Below are 21,819 nucleotides of genomic sequence, written 5' to 3'. Positions count from 1 at the left end.
GCAAACATATCACAACAAATCATAATACATTCTTTAAAAAATGAAATAAAACACAAGAAAACAAAATAAATTATACCTCTATTACTTTGAAAATTGGATTCTTCCATACTTATGTGAACAAGATTTTGTCCCTTTACACTTGAACTTTTCATTTGATTTCACTAAAAATCACTCACAGTACCATTGAACATTTAATTAGTTGTACTTCTTTTATCACATAATAATCATTGCAAAAAACAATACTAAAAGACATCAATCTCTATAAACATGTGAGGAAAACTGAGGTTTTAATATTAAAGAAAATGCATTTTCCACCTGTTGTAATTGATGCACACATTAGCCCCAAGATTCTTGCAAGTGCGGGTTTAAATGGCCATCCCGTGGGCTTCTCCCAGCAGGTCACAAGGACAAGGAGGGACGTGGATGGAGTGGGTAAAGACAACATCTCCAAACTTATTATGGCATAATGCTGCTGTTAAAGAAGAATGGGCTCAGATTGCAACTTTTATGAACAATCTTAGCCCAACCAGTTTTACGAGGGGACCAAGAAATAACTGATTAATTTGCATTTAAGGGTAGTGGGTCAAGTTGCAAAACTTTCAAACTTAAAAGTCTAAGGTCCGTTTGGATATAATTTATTGATGAAAACTGAAAATTGAAAACTGAAAACACTATAGTAAAATAATTTTTAAATGTATAAATAGTACTATGAGACCTATTTTTAATAAAAAATAGTTAAAAAAGTATATAAACAGTGCACATACAGTGCACCCACAGTATGCGCACTTGTAAGAACTCAGAAGCAGCCTCCAGTCAGCAAGTCAAAAGCATTCGGCCGCCTTATCTTATGAGTTATGTCTACTATTTTAATTCCTTCTCCACTTCCCACCCCCAGAACTCTCTTTCAGTTTTTCTACTCTCTCGGCCACCATATTATAATAATCTTCTCTGTATATCTCTACCCTCCACAATTTCAAGCTCCACAAATGCGTCAAATAAACTTCATGCCCTCTTTCTTCTCTCTTTGTCACCATATCATTATAATCTTCTTTTCCCTTGTACCAAAAAAATCCTTAGGTGCTGTGGACCCATACTTCCAAATCTGCAGTGTGCCGAAAACCTGTGGTGATGGGCAAGCCATAAGATACCCATTCTACATCCAAGACAAGCAAAACTCCTCTTGTGGCTACCCTGGATTCAACCTCGCTTGCGACAATAATGGTCATCCAACTATCGACATATCCAATAACTACTACACCATCCATCAAATTTTCTACCAAACCGAGACGCTTAGAGTCTCAGACTCTGCCTTCTCAAATCCAAACTCCAATTGTATACCTTCTATAAACAACATATCCCTTCCGGGTGTCCGGTTCGATCTAGCACCAAACCAGACCAATCTATGTTTGTTTTATAATTGTAACTCCTCCGTACATGAGAGTTGGCCGCCTTCAGAGTTTTATCCTAGTTGTTATGGCGAAAACGACACCGTTCTGGCTCTGTCTAGACAGGACCCGAAGCTGATCAGCAACGTATCAATGGAGTGCAAGTCTTCGGTTCTAGCACCGGTTGAAGCTTATGGAGGTGCGATTAGAATTGGAGAGTCGTTGAGATATGGGTTTGTGCTAAAATGGATAGCCAGCAACTGTAGCATTTGCGAGGATAGTGGAGGTTACTGTGGGTTCGATAATATTATGTATCATTTCAAGTGCTTCTGCCCAGATAGGCCTCGTGTTTGGAACTGCCCTGATACTACTCTTGCGTATCTTCCTGGTCAGTTTTTCTCTCTAGAAATTTCTCTTTCTTTTTTGGTAATAGGAAATTTCTCTTTCTCAGTCTAGTCGTAACATTATTATGAAACATTTGAAAATAAAGGAGCAGGACACGGTGGAGGAAAAATATTACATTGAGAAAATAAGAGTTAAGTATTGTTTGGAGAGAAGGGGAGGAAATTTTTTGGTCCAGGCTCACCAAAAACTCAACCTCTCTCCAAATTGAAGAGAAAATAGGCGTTTTCACGCCTTTTGCTGGGGAAAGACAAAACTACCCCAATCCCAACTGTCCTTCTCTCCAACCCCATTCTTTCTGTTCAGTTCTTTTCTAAGACCTTCCTTCCTCAATGAGTTACTAAACTAATAATATAAATTTATAAGTATGATATATATATATATATATATATATTTTTTTTTTTTTTGAGAATATAATTTTTTATATTTTTTAATTAGTACAAATAAATTATTTTTTATATATTATATAACAAAAGCATAAGATTCAATTTATATAAATTATGTTTTTTATTCTTTTGCTTTTTTTCCCACCCTTCCACCTTTTTACCCTTTCAACCAAATACACATGAGAAAAAACTAAATATTTTTTATTTTACTACTTTTCCACTCTTCTAATTAAACAAACCTTTAATGCCCATTAGCCAAATGTGTTGCATGCTAGGCTTGACGTAGCCACTTGTTTTTAGAAGTGGTTGACAAATTTTGCTAAAGCAGCAGCTATGAGGATAAGAAAAATTCTACTGATAACACTTGTATTATTATGTAGTGTTGAAATAGACCATAACATTTAATCTAAAGCTCAATTGAGTGCGTAAAACGGTAAAAGCCTGATTTGGCATTTTCTTTCTACTGATTGTGTCTGTTGCATTAATAGTTGTTAAGTTTTGACTAAGAAACAAAGAGTACTAAATAGTTGAACCAATTTTTTTGCAATCTTTCCATTCTCCCCATGTCCAATTGTTGCTTCACTAAACTCCTACATGGTAATCTACACATAAAACTCTAGTCAATTAATTGATTTACCTACAAATTTTTTTTTTGGATAGGTAATAACAAACTTTATTGATAATAAAAGTACAATGAATTTACGATAGTAAACTCACTGCACTAAAAAGAATACAAACTAATCAAAAAGAAAGACTAACAAAATTAAGGAATTCAAACAAAGAATGACAATGTGTAAACCCCCAAATACGGGACCACTCAAACAAAGTCCTAAGTAGCAAAGACTTTACATAGTCTACAGGTCTTTCAGTTTCCTCAAAAGTTCGGGCATTGCGCTCCTTCCAAATTAACCACATAAGACACGCTGGAACCATATTCCACACATCTGAATTGTGACTCCCCAACCAATTCCACCATGCAGAGAGAAGAGAAACAACATTGTTCGGCATCACCCATTGAACCCCAAACAAACGAAGGACTGCATTCCACAAGGTATGAGCATTGAGATCAGTACATACAAAATTTTGACAAAATTTTGGAATTTTGAGATCAGTATATAGAGATCCTAATCCTTCTTAATTTTTGAAAGGTATAAGAAATAATGTATTGAGATAACTGTATCTCTCTTGAATAATCTAAAATATATATCGGCAAAGAAAAATCTTAAAGAGACAAACTTACCCTTATTGTATGGTCCATAAAAATGGAAGAGTTTTTATTTTACTCTTTTCTCAGTTAGTTTTCATAATGTTTGAGTGGTGCATTGGCCAGGTCCAAGGCAACCTCCACATACAGTTTATAGACAAAAAGGAAGGCAAGAGAGATAGAGAAAAATGGACTACATTCCATGGATTTCAAATCTTGTAATTATTCATCAATGCCATGACCTCATTCTCATGCTTTGGCTCAATATTAGATGCCACTGCCCTTAGTTCCTACACATAAATCAAATGCACTCTATGGAGTGAATTTGTAAATATTAAGTACTCTAAATTAATGGCACAATGGATTCTGAGCGGCCACCTTGCCTAATCATATCAAAATATGCTCAAAGGATCCAAAAGCCAAGTCAAAGTATTCAAATTAAAAACTTTCACCCTTGACTGTAACACTGCTTTCCTTATAGATAATTTGCTTTATTCAAATGAAAACCCCAAATTAATTCTTTGTACAATATAATATATGGATTAGCGACCCAATAGATTTTAGAATTCTAAAGCATTAAGTTAAACAATGCTCCTAAGTACCTATGATGCACGGACACGGACACGGACACGGACACGACACGGACACGGACACGACACGGACACTGATACGGCGATACGGCAATTTTTGAAAAACAAGGACACGACACGGCATGGACACGGCAATTAAATAATTAATTAAATTTTATATTTAGGCATATTTTTAGTCATAAAATACGTTTATGTCTAGAATTTAAATTATCTAAGAACTACAAATAAGTAAACTAACACTCAAAGTAGTACAATAATACACATAAAATGTTTAAAGTACAAACCAAAAGTTTAAATAAGCTACATTCAAAAGCTATCATATTCATTTTCAATTTATACTTTCAGTATTTATTTTAGTAAAATCATCTATAATATTTAAGTTTAACTTTAATAAATTAATAAAACTATAGAAATAACAATATTATATTATAACAATTAACAACATTATATTTGGCACATAATGACAATAATAACATTACATTATATCCCACTCTCACAAAGTGACAGTGATAGTGGGATTTAAAAAAAAAAAAAAAAAAAAAAAAAAAAAGCACGTTGTGCTTATAAATAGTCACTTATAATAAGTGACTATTTATAACTGATCCGTTCACCCAATGACCCAAACGTCACCGGCCAAATATCTAAAAGAAAAGAAAAGAAAAAAAAAAACAACAACAACAGAGAGAGAGACGGGACGTTAATGGAGGTCGGGGACCTGATGTCCACGCCGAGAGAGAGAGAGAGATCGGGAGGGACTGGGCACGGCGGCGACGTCTATGGAGCTCGCCGATCGGCCCGATCTAGCTCCGGCGATGGACAGAGGGCAACGGCAGCGGCAGCGGCAGCGAGCAGAGGTCAGAGGGAGGGTGGGTGGGTTGAGAAGTGAGAAATTGAGAATCTGAGATGTGGGTTTCGGTCTGACTTGAGAATCTGTGATTTTCTTCTCTTTTTTCTTTTTTTTTTTCCACTGCTGCCGTGTCGGCGCCGCGTCAGAGCCGCGTCGGCGCCGCGTCGGAGCCGTGTCGGTGCCGTGTCGGAGAAGCGAAAAAAAAAAAAAGAGACACTGCTTGGACACCGGAGTCCGGCGAATCGTACCGGTTCCGGTGTCCGATACGTGTCGGACACCGACACGATGCCAAAAATGGCGTGTCGGTGCAACCCAGCTCCTAACTGGTGTAATTCATTCATATAACCTAATAAATTGCTCTACATTGAAAGCTTTAAATGTCGAATTGAAGAATAGAAATTGTGGGGGATTAGATGTGTACTGTTTCTACCTTGGAGACATGGCCCGCTATTGGTTTTTTAAGATGCTACCTTGTTTAGGAGCTATGCAAGAATCTAAAATTTGCTTTCGCTGAAGGGTTTAGTGGGAATATTTTTGTTGTGGTAAAGTGACTTCTCAAATTTAATTTAAATCATTTCCTCTAAAACCGTACTGCTAGTACTAATTCCTATTGAGCTGTGATAGATTTTGATCCTAGGATTATATAGCTGAATTTTATGTGCTGTGCTATCCTAAAACAGTCGTTGTGGAGACCTTTTAAATTCATATGGAAGTTGTTGTGGAGACCTTATAATTCATATGGAAGTTGTTTAGTGTGTGACAGAGTCGATCATTTGTGGTTCCCTGTTACTATGTTGCTGCACTATTCACAGGTTGCTGCTCTATCTAGTCTAGTGCTGGTGTATTAGTGATTTGGCCATCTAGTCAATTTCCTGGCTAATATATTTATTTTAGGTCCTAATGCTAATACCCGCATAGCACCACCCAAGCAAGCAACAGAAACTTTAAAACCCAGTAAAATATCAATTTGGAGCAATTCTGAAGTTTGTTAAACACTATATTCTAACTTTGTAAAGCTTATCCATATATTCAGGTGCTTTAACCTGTCCAAGAATCTCTCATAAAGCTCTTGGTCCTTTGGAACTCACCCTCTAATATTTCAAAACCAATGTATGCCTGCCATTAAACAAATAATTGTTTTCTTTACCAGTTATCCCAAAATCAACATAATCAAACATGCCTTAAAAAAAATGACAAAGCTTTATCACAACCAAGTCAAATTGCCATATTAGTAACCAAAAAAGTGGTCATCACATTAGAGAATTTTGAGATACCAAATGGTTAGAAGCTTAGAATTGCCCCTATATATGTCACAAAAAGAAGGAATATATGTTGAGCTTCTATGTTTTTTTTTTGGGTTTCATCTCCTATCTACTATATAAACCTCTCTCATTCATAGAAATTGAAAAGGGTAAATACCATCGTTAAGACCAATTCCAAGTCTTTTCTATTAGTCTCCAATGTAAAATACTTCAAATTCTCAGACCTATAATTCTTTTCCAAATATACATTATACATTCAAAAACACCAAGCCACCTTTAAATCAGACCCAAATTCACAAAACCCACAATTTGTTCTCCATTATAAATTTTGAATTTACAGAGGAATCCCAAACTCTAATTTCAATGCAAAAACCCACCACAAAATAAATGATATGCATTTTGTTGTGTTTCTATTATTCAACATTCCTGCAAAAGACTAGAACATAAAAATATGACACTATGCTATCCATCAAACCCCATTTGTTCTATAGATCAACATGCACAATTCCAATTCCCGTTCTCACTACTTTAAATTAGCAGCACATCAAGAATAACAATATTAAAGAGTTAAGTGATATCATTATGAATCTTTAGTACTCTTATCAGATACTACAAATTAGTACATATCTAATAAGAAAATCCACTGCAAAAATTGTACAAAATAATATAAATGAATCGATAAAAACATGTGATTGTATTGCTAGGTTTATTAACTATCAGTTAACAAAATATCAGTCATCTTATCAAATACTACCTTAGGAACACCATTGTTTTTTGTCCATCCCTTCAAAAGAATAAAAAAGAAAAGAAAAAAGAAGGTGATTGCGCTGCTGGGTTTATTAATTGTCAAGCTTACATTAATCTTTATTCATGGCTTCTTTGGAATGCTGCTGGTATAATTTCATCATCTATTAATTTTCTGACTTATGAGTTATACATGCCAATCAGATTTTAGATTGTTGTCATGATATCCACTGACAAAGCATCAAATATGGCAAAAAATAACCCTTTCTTTCACAGACCTTTTCTTTTAGGGGCATAGATAATAGGTCATACATAATAGATTTGTAGTAAACTATAATGAAATAAGCTTCAAGGCCCCAAGAATTATAAACTACTTAGTCAAAAAGTAAATTCCCAAAGCCATAATCTATTCATTCTAAAGACAACCACACACAAAATACACCTAAACACTAACAGTTCTATATAAGCAAATTTATAACTTAAAGAAATTAGCAAAGACCTATAAAGAATATATAATACAACTTAACTTTGAGAATTATCAATAACCAAAATATTAAACATCTTAATCACAATATCACATAGAAATGATTATATAAATAAACAGGGTTTGAATTATAAATAAACAGGCTTTAAATTAGAATAAAACGTGCCACAATCTTAAAATTCTCACCAATAGTACCTGTTGTAATTCACTCTAGCCGTGAGTTGCAATACAAATTCTCTCTCTTTTTTTAATTTTTTTTATCGGGCTTTTTCTTTGGAGAAAAATAGAGTTTTTTGATGTGTAAAATTGTGCTTAGTGCAAAGCTTATATGGCAAGCTCTAAAAAAGTCAAAGGTTTCGTCTTTATAGTATATATAAATAATATTTAAACCTCTTTATAATTTTCCCAATAAAAATTATATTACCTAACTATGTCATGTAATCTTTTCGGTGGTATAGTGGTCCATTTCTTTATCAAAAGGTGTTGTGGTTCAATATTTGCGCTTTGTTTGTTTAGGCAAAACTATTTTTTAGAAAATGAGTTATTTTCTAAAAATTATTTTCCGTAAAAAACTATCTCATTTTCCTATGTTTAGTAATTACTTTAAATAAGTTGAAAAATAATCTTCTAACTTCTCTTATTTAACTTGTTGTAAGATAGAGTAGTTTTCCAAAAAAAATTAACAAAAAACAATCTCTAAAAATAAGCTATACTTTTTTTGTTAACCAAAGATAGTTTTCTTTTGTTACTCATTTTTTTTATGCTACCAAATATTGGAAAATACGAAAAACTATCTTTACAGAAGGTTTTTCATCGAAACAAATAGAGCATTGGTTTATCAATGAATAGTCTTGATATAAAAAAAATGTCTTTAGAAAATGTGGGGTGGAAGTCAATATCATACAATTACTATTTTAAGGTATTAGGGTCGGCTATTCTCTGTCTTCAAATTTCATGACCGAAGGTGGTTGGTCTAGTGGTCATGGGCTCACTTCTAAGAGTTTGGGAGGTAGATGTCCTAGGTTCGAAACCCGCGATGGAAAGCTCCTGGGAAATTACTCCTTGCTCTCAGCTTATACTCATTAATATCCTTGATGGAGTTGGGTGTTTAGCTATGGCTCATTCGGATCCCCTGCTCTCGCAGACCCAAGCCTAGCGGATAAAGTATTACTATGAGCACACCTAGGTGAACAAATCTACAAAACAAACCCCAAGCCTATGGTACCACCCCACAAACCATCACAACCCACAGCCCACCACCACCCAGATCTCACCCACACCAAATCCAATTGTATACCTTTTATAAATAGCATATCCCTTCCGGATGGCCAGTTCGATCTAGCACCAAACCAAACCGATCTATTTCTGTTTTATAATTGTAGCTCTTTGGTGCATGAGAGTTGGCCTTCAGAGTTTTATCATAGTTGTTATGGCGAAAACGACACCGTTCCAGCCCTGTGTGGATAGGATCCAAAGCTGAGCAACGTATCAATGGAGCGCAAGTCTTCGGTTCTAGCACTGGTTGAAGCTTTTGGAGGTGGGATTGGACTTTGGAGAGTCGTTGAGAAATGGGTTTTTAGCTAACCTTGTGACACTTCTAGCTATATTAGTAGTCTTAAATGCACAATTTTTGTGGAAAAAAAAAATGTAAATCTCAAATTAGAATGAGTGAAAAATTATAACACTAAACAAAAAAAAAAAGCCTCATCGCACGCGCGAAGCGCATGTGATAAGGCTAGTTAAGTACTAATAATTTTTCCAAAAGAATATTACTTCCTTTTTATTCGATAACTGATTATTCTCATCAAAATTTGTGTGTGCACGTGCGAGCACACGTGTGTTTTAGTGGTTCCTAATAGATTTGCTGCAACCGGCTCTTCTGATTCAAAATTTATAAATTTAGGTTATGAGTCATAAAAGTAATTCCTTTGCAATGAAAACTATATAAGAGACATGAGCTGGTTTTCATGGTGCCTGTGTAAAGCTGCTAAGATTTCATAGCATGCCAATTTAGCTGCGTCATTTTGATATTTTCTGTTTAACTAATAAAATTTTTGTATGGATCTTGCTACAGGGAATAACAAAAGGGTTCCAGTGATAGCATTAGGTAAGGTGCCTCTTCAATCATACTTCTTGTTGCAATTGATATTCACGTGTGCTTGGACAGTATATGGAAATTAAATTATTCCATCTTAAAAGTGACATTTGTTTTTTCAACACATCTAAGGTACAGTTCCAAGCCATCATGATTTTCTCCTTGACTGGGTATGGCTAACCATCAAAGCTATACTGCAGTTATCTTTTATCTCATACAATGATAAGTTTTCAATTAACTTCTATTTTAGTTTTGGTCATGGCTCCACTTGCCTATTTTTTTTTACCATTCAAAAGGACGTGCTTGTATTATACAGAATCCATAAGAAGACTTCTAAAACTTGTCCTCAAAATTTCAACTACAATGATGCATAAATTTCTTCATTGACCTACAATAGATAAATTTCACAATTCATGACTTTTCTCCAAGGCAACCAGTCTGCCTGTCAATCAAAACCTCACTACTCTATATTGCCTAAGGTAACCCAAGTCCCATGCCAAGCCAATCTTTCATTTTTCTTCTTCATTGTAAATTTTATAAGGTAAATTTTATAAGGTTCAAGAGATATCAAGGGATAATTTGAGCTACTCTGTTTTATGCGCTGCATAACTTTGTGATTTCTATTCTTTGATTACAGTCACTTCATTTGCTGGAATTGGAGTTCTGGTCGTTATATTCTGCTACTTCTGTGGAAAGTTCTCATCTAAGAAAATTATTTATTTTTGGAAGAAGAAAACTTTAACCTATTAGAGTGTAGAGGCCTTTCTAAGGAAAAATGAACCACTGGCAATTAGAAGATACAGTTATTCAGATATAAAGAAAATGACTAACTCCTTTAAGGATAAATTAGGACAAGGGGGCTATGGTGGTGTATACAAGGGAAAGTTACAAGATGGTTGTTTTGTGGCTGTGAAGGTTTTGAAAGAATCAAAGGGCAATGGAGAGGAATTCCTTAACGAGGTTGCAAGCATAAGTAGGACCTCCCATGTTAACATTGTCACTCTCATGGGTTTTTGCTTTGAAGAATCTAAAAGAGCTCTCATTTATGAGTTTATGCCAAATGGATCTCTTGAAAAATTCATATATAAAGACAATCCCTTAAATGTTGACCGTCAATTGGGGTGGGAAACATTATACAAGATTGCAGTTGGCATTGCTCGAGGATTAGAGTACTTACATAGAGGTTGCAACACACGAATCTTGCATTTTGACATAAAGCCTCACAACATTCTTTTGGATGAAAGCTTTTGTCCAAAGATTTCTGATTTTGGCCTTGCAAAAATATGCCCTAGAGAAGAGAGTGTCATATCAATGTTGGGAGCAAGAGGAACTGCAGGATATATAGCTCCAGAAGTATTTTGTAGAAATATTGGTGGGGTCTCCCATAAGTCAGATGTCTACAGCTATGGAATGATGGTTTTAGAAATGGTTGGGGGACGAAAGAATATTGATGTTAGTGTTGATCGTGTCAGTGAAATATATTTTCCACACTGGATTTACAAGCGCATTGAACTTGATGAAGAACTAGGACTGCAAGGCCTCATTAGCAAAGAGAATGAAGAAATTGCAAAGAAGATGATAATGGTAAGTTTGTGGTGTATACAGACTGATCCCTCAGGCCGACCATCAACTAGTAAAGTAATGGATATGTTGGAAGGAAGCCTCGACTCCTTGCAAATTTCTCCCAAGCCTTTCTTGTGTTCCCCACCAAGAACAACTGTAGATTCTTCTACTGCAACAGTGTCATTATGAAATGCATCTCTGTTCTGCATTTCTTTTAATCTGTTGTAGATGGTAATGAACATCTTTGTGAACTATATTGATATTGGACTTGTAGATGAATATCCTTTTATGATTACCTACAATATGAATTTCTGGCATTGTGGCTTCGACTATGAATTAGCAATGCTGCAAGTCTACCAGTAGTAATCATCATGTATGTCTTAACAATATGGTACCTATACTAAAATAAGATAGTTCTATAAGTTGAAACTAAAAGGAAAGCGTTTGAAAATTGTTAAAAGAAAACAGTTAGGAACCAAAATAAATGACAGCACAAACGACCCAAATTGTGTTATAGGCAAAGCCTTAAAAGTTTATATACTTCCCTGTGGATGATACGAATAAATTGAAAGTATAGAACATATTTTTGGGGAAGGAGAGGAGGGACTAGAAGATGAACATATTCTGCCGCTAGTGCTTAAAGAAACTATTCTGCTTAATCTTCTAGAGGGCCTCATGGCTTAAAGAAACTAGAAGATGAAACTTATTTCGGAGTTTTTTATGCCTCAAAAACTCAGCCTGTGATGCCGGCTTGAAATGATCTAGATCTCAAGACCCTTAAATTCGTAAGCGATCTTGAAGACAGAAGAGATAACACTTTGAAAATATTATTGATATTTAGAAATTTACTTCCGTTTTACATTTTGGAAGCTTATTTAATGGCTTCACAAAACTTATTTTATTGTATACATATATCACCTCGATACGGTATACATTTTGGAAGCTTATTTAATGGCTTCACAAACCATTGATACGGTATACATATATCACCTAGATAATAGTAATTTTGAGAACTATTGTATTTGTAATTGTAAAAAAGTGACAATAAGCTTATATGTAGTATGACATCCACTAGGAACAAATGGCTTAATCTGGGTGATCCAAAAATTCCATATATTCACTACCTTATTAAAATTAAGCAATCAAAGAATTGTATCAAAGGTTTTCTGGATAATAAAAGAAAAAGATTGGAGGATGCGGAGCAAATTAAGCAGTTAGTAGTGGATTTCTACCAAGGACTACTTGAAACTCCAAATGCTATATCATTGAGAATCAGAGTTCATGGCTATAAGCAGAGGCTACTGACTATGAAATTGAGTAGGCTCTATTCTTCACGGGAGATGATAAAGCCTCTGGACCAGATGGCTTCATTGCAAAAATTTTCAATCAGTTCTAGCAGACTGTCAAACCTGATGTGGTGGCTGTCATTACATCCTATTGTTAATTCTAGAAAGCTCCTCTTTTAGGTAAACTCAACCCCTATTGCCTTTGTTCCTAAGGTCCCAAATCCCTCAACAATGACTGACATTAGACTAATTGAATGCTGTAATGTAGTCTACAAATGTATTACTAAAATCCTTCTATAGACTTAAAGGTTGCTTGGGTTTCCCAGTAAGCTCTAATCAAACAGCTTTTATATAAGGAAGAAACATCTCAAAAAATGTGTTGCTAGCCTATGAACTTGTAATGGGTTATCATAAGAATAATTCCCTTAGTAGATGTGCCATCAAAGCTGATTTGAGGAAGGCTTATGTTTTTTGTCACTTTGTGACTATTTATCGTGATGTATTTGATAGCTGCTGCCTACCCAATTAATTTTGTTATCTAAGTGAGGAAGTGCATCACAAACACAAGCTATTTAATTGGCCTAAATGGGAGCATGATTTGGCTATTTCAAGGGAGGCAAAGGCCATAAACAAGGGGGGCCACTTTCCCCTTTCTCTTTGTCGTTGTCCTGGAGGTCTTCACTAGAACAATGCAAAACAAGGTTCAGAAGAGTAGCCAATTCAAGTTTCACCCTTATTGCAAGGATTTGAAGTTAACTCACCTAAGCTTACAGATGATCTTTTAATATTCTCTACAGAAAAATCCTCAATTAAATTAGTGACAGCAAGACTTGAAGAGTTCAAGAACATGTCTGGTTTGTCAATAAATCCCAACAAAAAGTGAAGTTTTCTTCTCAGTTGTACTGTGCCTCAAGCCATAAGAAGCACATCCTAGAAGCATTGTAATTTAAAGAGGGGTTTTGCCTGTTAGATAAATCTTTCTAATTTGCCCCCACACAAAAAACAAAAGTATATAATAGTGAACTCATTGGGCATGGCCACGACACCAATCATACTATGGGTTAAATGCTATCAATTCATGTATAAGGGGGAGAGTCATATTGTTGACATCCAAGGGGTTGGTCTTGGTTCTGTATCTGCTGTTAGCTCTACATATGTTGACCTTGGTTCTATATCCTTTAGCTGGGTCTATCTTTGATAAGGATAATTTTGTAATTAACCCATGACGAAACAAAAGGCGACAGAAGTAACAAGGTCGTCAGCTTTACTCATAAGAGACGATCTTGTTGTAAAATCTACAGCTCCTCTATACCTGACGACTACATCTTGGGCACAGTAAACTGACGGCAGTAAGCTGACGGTCGTAAACTAAAGAGGATAAGCTGAAGGCAATAAGCAGAAGGGAATGTATGTACCTTCGTCGAGTCTGACACAACCTTACTTGATCTCCACGCATACGTGTACAAGGAGACATCTTGCGCTGCACGCTTAACCCTAATCAAGAAGACTCCTACAAGGAAAAGAACTCTAGGAGATATGCAGAGTTTAAAAGGTCCTCTCCTAGAAGGAAAGAACTTTTTGGCCAAGGCATGAATGTCAACCCTAGACTACTATAAATACTCCAAAATCATCATAAATTAAGATACACATAATTCATCCCAACTCTGTCACTCTAGAGTTGTGAATAAGAGATTTCCTCTAACATGACCGTCGGAGGGTATTTGGCCGGCACCACATTGGTACTCCTCTTAAGGCCTTCAGCTTTTGTGTTGTGCAGGTTCTTCATCGGGAGCACGTGAGGAACGTGTGAATTACTGACGATTTTTTATTTCATCAGTTGGCGCCATCTGTGGGAAGTTTAGCGATTTGTAAAGCTATGTTATCGCTTCCTGGAGAAAGAGTTGCATGGTACTCACTCGCTCGATGACGACCACCAACACGTTCAAGGAGACGAACCACGCACGACAGCGCTCGAGAGACAAGTCCAAACTCTGGCCGCCGCTGTGGAACGCCTTACCAAACAGAACCAAGATTTGGAAGAACAATTGCGCCAAAGGAACGCGGGCGCTAACACCCAGGAGGAAGATCAAGAAGGAGCTAGCACGGAGAGAAGGAGCCAGGAAGGGCCGGAAGGTAGCAACGCCCTAAGTAGGCCGGAACGATAGGACACGAGCCGGCCATCTGTCACCGAAACCGTCCCACCTCACATAGTCGTTGAGATGCAGATGATGAAGGAGCGAATGGACTACATGATGAACGCCCTTAGAGGACAAGTTTCTAGCGACCTTGATGACCTGGTCCAGCGAATCGACTCGCCATTCATAGCGTCGGTTAGTTCATTCCCCCTTCCACAAAAGTTTCGTATGCCGCAGGTGGAAAGCTACGATGGGTCCAAGGATCCTTTCGATCACTTGGAGTCTTTCAAGACCCTGATGCACCTTAAAGGGATGTCGGACGCAATCATGTGCAAAGCCTTCCCCACCACGCTGAAGGGGCCCGCAAGGATCTGGTTTAGTAGGTTGACGCCCAACTCCATTGGTACTTTCAAAAAGTTAAGTGCCCAATTCGCCTTGCACTTCATTGAGGGGGCACAGGTATAAAAAATCCACCGCATGCCTGATGAACATTAAGCAGCGGAAAGACGAGACGTTGAGGTCTTACATAACTCGTTTTAACAAGGAGGCCCTCTCGATCGACGAAGCAGACGACAAGATACTCGTAGTGGCGTTCACCAATGGGCTGCGGAAGGGTAAGTTCCTATTTTCTCTATATAAGAATGACCCGAAGACCATGTCTGAGGTACTTTACAAGGCGACCAAGTACATGAACGCGGAAGATGCGCTACTGGCTCGAGAAGAGAAGCCCAAGAAAAGGGAAAGGCAGGAAGATGTACGATCAGAAAAAGGGCGGAAGATGGCTAGACTTGGAGAACGACGGGAGGATCGATGCTCCAAACCACTAGCGGGAAAGTTCACAAGCTTTACCCCGTTGACTACCCCAATCGACCAAGTATTGATGCAAATTAAGGATGAAGGAGCCCAGACCTTTCCCGGAAAGCTGAAGGGAGATCCTAACAAGAGATCAAGGGACAAATATTGCTGTTTTTATCGTGACCATGGCCACGACACAACTAACTGCTATGACTTGAGGTAACAAATAGAAGCTCTTATTAGACAAGGAAGGCTATAGAGGTTCGTTAGCAAGGAATGAACAGACCCGCCGCAGGAACAGGCTCTCCGATGGGAGAATGAGGGCCCCAGGTCGCCCGTGGGAGATATAAGAATGATCGTAGGAGGCACCGCGACTATTGGGTCGTCGAAAAAAGCTCATAAGACTTACCTCAGGATGGTTTTGAACATCTAGATGATAGGCTCCGTACCCAAGATGACGCGGATCGACAACCCCCTTATTGGATTCTTGGAAGAGGATGCTTGATGTCTTCACCACCCATATGATGACGCACTCATCGTCACCATAAAAGCAGGAGATTATAACATGCACCAAGTTCTGGTTGACAACGGCAGCTCGGCTGACATCCTTTACTACCTCGCATTCCAGCAGATGGGGATTGGTAGGGAGCGATTAGTTGCAATTAATGCTCCACTCGTTGGCTTTGGAGGGATGAGGGTATTCCCCCTCGATGTCGTCACTTTGGCTGTAACTATAGGCGACTATCCTTAGCAGATCACTAAGAATGTAACATTTCTCGTGGTCAATTGCTCGTCGGCTTACAACGCTATCATAGGGCGGCCTACCCTCAATTCGTGGAAGGCTATAACCTCAACCTACCATTTGATGATAAAATTCCCTACGGACTATGGAGTAGGAGAATTGCGTGGAGATCAGGTAGCCGCGCGCGAGTGTTACGTAGCTATGATGGAAATGGATGACCACCTCCAAGCCATGAGCATAGAAAAGCATCGGACAACAACGGAGCCCGTTGAAAGACTCTAAGATAGACCTTTTGACGATTCTCGACCAAAACGAACAACCAAGATGGCACCCTTGCAGACCCGACAGTTCGCCAAGCACTCTCAACTTTCCTCAAAGAAAATCGGGACGTATTCATTTGGAGCCATGAAGACATGCTAGGAATCGACCCGTTAGTCACGGTGCACAGGTTGAATGTGTCACCTTCCTTTCCACCCGTTCGCCAAAAGAAATGAGTGTTCACCCAAGAAAGAGATTGGGTTGTGGCAGAAGAAGTCTGCAAGCTACAAGAGGCAGGGTTCATTAGGGAAGTTTACTACCCTGATTGGTTGGTGAACATCGTGATGGTCAAAAAGAGCAACGGAAAATGGAGGATGTGCGTCAACTTCACGGACCTAAACAAAGAGTGCCCTAAAGATAGCTACCCCCTCCCGCAGGTCGTCCTCCTGGTGGACTCTACGGCTCAACACTAGTTGTTGAGCTTCATGGACATATTTTCAGGATACAACCAAATCCAAATGGACGAAGTTGATCAGGAGAAGACTTCGTTCACAACAAGCCAAGGCCTTTTTTGTTACAAGGTCATGCCATTCTGCCAAAAGAACATGGGTGCAACATATCAAAGGCTTATGAACAAGATGTTCGCATGGCAGATTAGGAGAAATGTCCAGGTATATATTGACGACATGCTAGTGAAATGCCGAAGGGAAGACGATCACTTGGAGGATCTCAGGGAAACCTTCGACACTCTTCATTCCTACAGTATGAAGCTTAATCCAGGCAAGTGTGCCTTCGGAGTGACGGTGTGAAAATTTTTAGGATACATGGTATCCCAGAGAGGTATTGAGACTAACCCGGACAAGATCTGAGCTATAATAGAAATGGCACCTCCTAAAACATAAGAGAAGTACAAAGCCTTAAAAGCAAGATCACCACGCTTAATAAATTTGTATCCAGAGCGACGGATAAATGTCAACCATTCTTCCGCACTCTGAAGAAGTCTTTTGAATGGACGACCGAATGTCAGCAAGCATTCGAGGACCTAAAGGCCTACCTTTCTTCACCACCGCTACTAAGTCCCTCACAACTGGGAGAAGAATTGTTCCTCTACTTGGTTGTCTCCCCGGCTGCCGTTAGTGCGACCTTAGTTAGAGAAGACGACAAGGTGCAAAGGCCTGTTTACTATGCCAGTCGGGCGCTTCACGGTGCAGAAGAAAGGTACCCTCCAATGGAAAAGCTCGCCTTCGCTCTAGTCACAGCCGCCTGTAAGCTCAAGCCATACTTCCTGGCCCATACAGTGATCGTCGTAACTGATAAGCCCTTACGGCAAGCGATGAGCAGTCTCGAAGCTGCCAGACGTATGGCGCTGTAGGCAATAGAGTTGAGTGAATTCGACATACGATATCACCCACGTACTGCCGTTGAGGGACAGGTGGTCGCCGACTTCATTGCAGAGTTCACTAACGCGGAAGGCTAGGGGGCAAAATATCCCCAATGGAACATATACATGGACGAATCGTCCAATAGACAAGCTGGTAGAGTAGGGGTCATACTTCAATCTCTAGAAGGCAACGAGGTCGAATGCATGGTCTGTCTCGACTTCCTTACAACTAACAACGAAGCAGAGTATGAAGCCCTAATAGTGGGGCTAGATCTCGCCAAAGCAGTAAGGGCCGCGAATATGGTTATCCATTGCGACTCCCAGGTCGTCACAAACCAAGTGAACGGTGATTATGAACATAAAGGTGAAAAGATGAAAAAGTACTTAGAGCAAGCAAAGAGAAGGGTAAACAAGCTACAGGCCAAGATTATCCAAATTCCAAGGGGAGAGAACGAGCAGGCCGACCGTCTTGCCAAGGTCGCATTGGCAGAATACATGATCACCCCTGACAAGGTACTCTCCTTTATTTAGCTCTCACCATTGAGACGTTGTCGATGTGCAGGAGATAGGTTCCGAAAACCATTGGACCACCCCCTTAATTACTTACTTAAAAGACGGCGCACTGCCTGACGGGAAGGAAGCCGCGAGAAAGTTGAAGGTCCAGTCGGTGCGATTCGTCTTGATAAAGGACGTTCTGTATAAGAGGGGTTTCTCCCGAATGTACTTAAGATGTTTAAGCCCCGAAGAAGCGGATTATGTCATGACAGAAGTACACAAGGGGATCTGTGGCAACCATTTAGGGTCGCGGTCGTTGGTGCATAAATTGATTCAGGCTGGATATTACTAGCTGCTATGCAGAAGGACGCCTAGATTTATGTCAAAGCCTGCGATAAGTGTCAAAGGTTCAGCAACATCATTAGATAACCGACGGAAGAGCTGACCCCAATAACCGCTCCATGGCCATTCGCCCAATGGGGATTGGACATCATGGGCCCATTCCCAATAGTAGTGAGATAATTGAAGTTCCTAATAGTCGGCATAGACTACTTCATCAAATGGGTAGAAGCTGAATCCCTGGCCACAATCATTGAGAAGAACGAACGGAGCTTTGTTTGGAAGAACATCATTTGTAGGTACGGAATCCCAAGGGTCTTGATCTCGAAAAACGGTAAGAAATTTGACAATGACTCCTTCCGGGACTTCTATTCACAGTTAGGAATCAAGAACCACTACTCCTCCCCTGCCCATCCTCAAGCCAACGGATAAGTTGAGGTCACGAACTGATCCTTGCTTCGGATCATCAAGACTCGGCTCTAGGGGGCAAAGGGTATATGGCCAGAGGAGCTGCCCAGCGTACTATGGGTATACAGGATGACAGTCAGAACTCCTACAGTAGAAACTCTGTTTCGATTGACATCCGGGAGCAAGGCGGTCATCCCAGCTAAGGTTGGACTCATGAGCTATAGGGTGGACAATCACGACGAGGGAAGGAATGACGAGGCCATACGTCTACAGCTTGATCTAGTTGACGAGGTCAGGGCGACAGCTGAACAGAGACTCACGCGATACTAGGACCTCATGGCCAAACACTACAACTCCTAAGTCAAACACTAGGACTTCAAAGTTGGAGATCTCGTCTTGAGGAAAGTGATGGGCGTCGCCAGAGACCCCGCACAAGGAAAGCTTGGCCCAAACTAGGAAGGACCCTATAGAATCACATCATGGCTGAGGAAAGGCACCTACCACTTGGAGACACTTGATGGGCAAAAGCTATGTCATCTGTGGAACGCCGAGCATCTCAGGATGTACTACCAGTAGAAGACAGCATAAAGATAGCTACTCCTTAATTTCAGTTTATTTCTTTTAGTCGTTTATCTTAGTTTACTTTTGTCTACAGTACATTTAAGCCCAAAGGGCTGAAGTTTATTCTTTTTTAACAATTTTCTACTTATATATGCATTCATCATAATAAGAGGAATTTATTCAGAAACGACTGGCGTATTTGTTGTGTGGACGAAATTAGCTAATCTTTAATACCAAGAGGATGACATTATTATCAAGTCCACAAAGTGGACGATTCTACTGCTAAGTCCACAAAGTGGACAAGTCTACTGTTTAGTCCAGAAAATGGACGAATTTGTAGTCCACCAAGTGGACGACCTTATTGTTAAGGGGACAACATTACTATTAAGTCCACAAAGTGGACAAGTCTACTGCTAAGTCCAAAAAGTGGACGAGTCTACTGCTAAATCCATAAAGTGGACAGGTCTACTAAGTCCACAAAATGGACGAATTTATAGTTAAGTCCACTAAATGGACGACCTTACTTTTAAGTCCACAAAATGGACGAATTTATCATTAAGTCCACCAAGTGGACGGCCTTATTGCTAAGCTCAAGTGGACGGCCTTACTAATAAGTCCACAAAGTGGACGAGTTTGCAAGATAGACGAATTTAATATCAAGTCCACGAAGTTGATAGGCTCAATATAACGTTCACTAAGTAGACAGGTTCATTACTAAACTTACAAAATGAATGAATTAGAATCCAAAAAGTGGACGAAGTAGTCAACTAAAAGAAAGCTGACGCCGTTATCCATAAGCTAACGGACCCATGACAGTAACCAAAATGACAGGATGAAATCAGTAAAGAAGACGAGCATAAGGACAACCTAAGTAAACGGCTTCGCCCTATTTCACTAAGTACCCTGGCATACAAGTGCATACATACCAAATGAAAAGCAGCACATATATTAAGAGTGATGTATGTAAAATACTACAAATAAAGTAAATTTTTTACAAGTAGAACCCAAAAACGAATGGGCATCAAACATTGTTTAGATTTGAATCCAATTTACAAAAAGAAGGAACTGAGTTCAAAAGGCTAGGGTGTCTCGAGGATTCTTGACGTTCTTGGAAGGAAGGTCCTAGACACCCTGAGAAGGAAGGCCTTCTGCAATTGGAGGGTTGGTTGACGGGGTCAAAAGGCTGACGGGTTGATCCACGGCAGGTTGGGCAAGGACGACGCTATCAACCTTTGGGTCCGCCTCGAGCTTGGTAGCATTGTCACTTTCCCCAAAGATGGTGTCACCCACAGGAGTCGATGGTAGAGGCTCGTCCATATTGACTTTGGATAAATCTAAGTCAGGGTAGACGGACTTGACCTACTTTAGGTAGTCTTCAAATCCATCACCATAGTAGACAGCACAAGCGTCTATGAAGGGCTATGAGTCCTTAAATTCCGCCACAGTGTTGCTCCTGGCCGTTTCCACCTGGCTCAAAAGAGCTTTCAACTCCTTTTCCACCATCACTGTAGCCTCTTGTTCCTACTTCCTCTAACAACCCTCCTCTGCCAACTGTTCCTTTAGCGCCTTCACCTCCTTACTGAGAAGACCAGAAGACTCCTTGTATTGCTCTTATCTGTCGATCAGGTTCTGGATGCGCGTATGCAGATGGGTAATCACTCCCTCTTTAGCGACGCCCCTATCTTGCAAAGCCTTCATACGAACCATAGCCTACACGGCAAAAAATGACGTCAGTCTACTGAATCCCGTCTAGTATTGAAGTAAGGAAAGAAACATACCCGAGCAAGATCAAAAAGGCTTGACGCCCCTAGCTCCTTCATCGCCTGCTCAGCGCAAGGATCCATCTCTTCACCTTTTAGGATGGATTCCATCACCTCCATGGCATAATCCTTGTGGGTAAGGAGGCGACGGTCAGGTCCTTGGCTGACAGGGCTTGATGTCGTCATTAGCCCTTTGCGTGCCCCGTGGCCAGACTTAGGAGGCGACGACTTCTTGGGGATTTTATCCCCAGGGGTTATAGCAGCTTTCTTACTAGGAAGAACATCCTTCTCGTCAGTTTTTCGTTTAGTAGCTGCTTTCCTGACAGCCTTGGGGGCTGACAAAGACGTCCCTTCCCCTTTTAATTTTTTCTCCTCTTCCTTTCTCTTGGCCGCAGCAGCTCGTACTCTTTGTCTAGTTGCTTCCATTTTTGCAAAAGACAGGAGGTGATAATTAGAGACAAGAGAAAACGTCAAAAAAAGAGAGACGGGAGAAATTAAGGGAAGCGTACATTGACGGGAGTAGGCGTTTAACCTACAAGCTTCCGACGTCGGCTCTAGACCTCCACAGTATAATTGTAAAGTGTCGAGTGTAATCAGGTCTCAACACTTCTGTTCGTCCAATGAGATGGCCATTACCAAATGGATAAAGTCCTCTTGTTCCACAGTGATACGTGAACGAATGCTAGCTGAAAAGAAA

The 21,819-nt window shown here is 39.5% G+C and overlaps 1 protein-coding gene and 1 pseudogene across 1 annotated transcript; both read left to right on the top strand.

The window, feature by feature from the left end:
* Window positions 1-860: 860 nt before the first annotated feature.
* On the top strand, window positions 861-11,310 carry LOC142629611 (LEAF RUST 10 DISEASE-RESISTANCE LOCUS RECEPTOR-LIKE PROTEIN KINASE-like 2.5; annotated as a pseudogene).
* A 6,375-nt stretch (window positions 11,311-17,685) lies between these two features.
* LOC142629161 (uncharacterized) lies at window positions 17,686-18,406 on the top strand. The gene is made up of 2 exons (XM_075803141.1): window positions 17,686-18,072; window positions 18,122-18,406. Exons 1-2 carry the CDS (start codon window positions 17,686-17,688, stop codon window positions 18,404-18,406), a joined length of 672 nt encoding a protein of 223 aa, XP_075659256.1.
* Window positions 18,407-21,819: the final 3,413 nt, after the last annotated feature.

Source organism: Castanea sativa, chromosome 3 (assembly GCF_040712315.1).
Source record: "Castanea sativa cultivar Marrone di Chiusa Pesio chromosome 3, ASM4071231v1".
NCBI lineage: Eukaryota > Viridiplantae > Streptophyta > Magnoliopsida > Fagales > Fagaceae > Castanea > Castanea sativa.
This window is presented reverse-complemented; position numbering and strand designations above follow the sequence as displayed.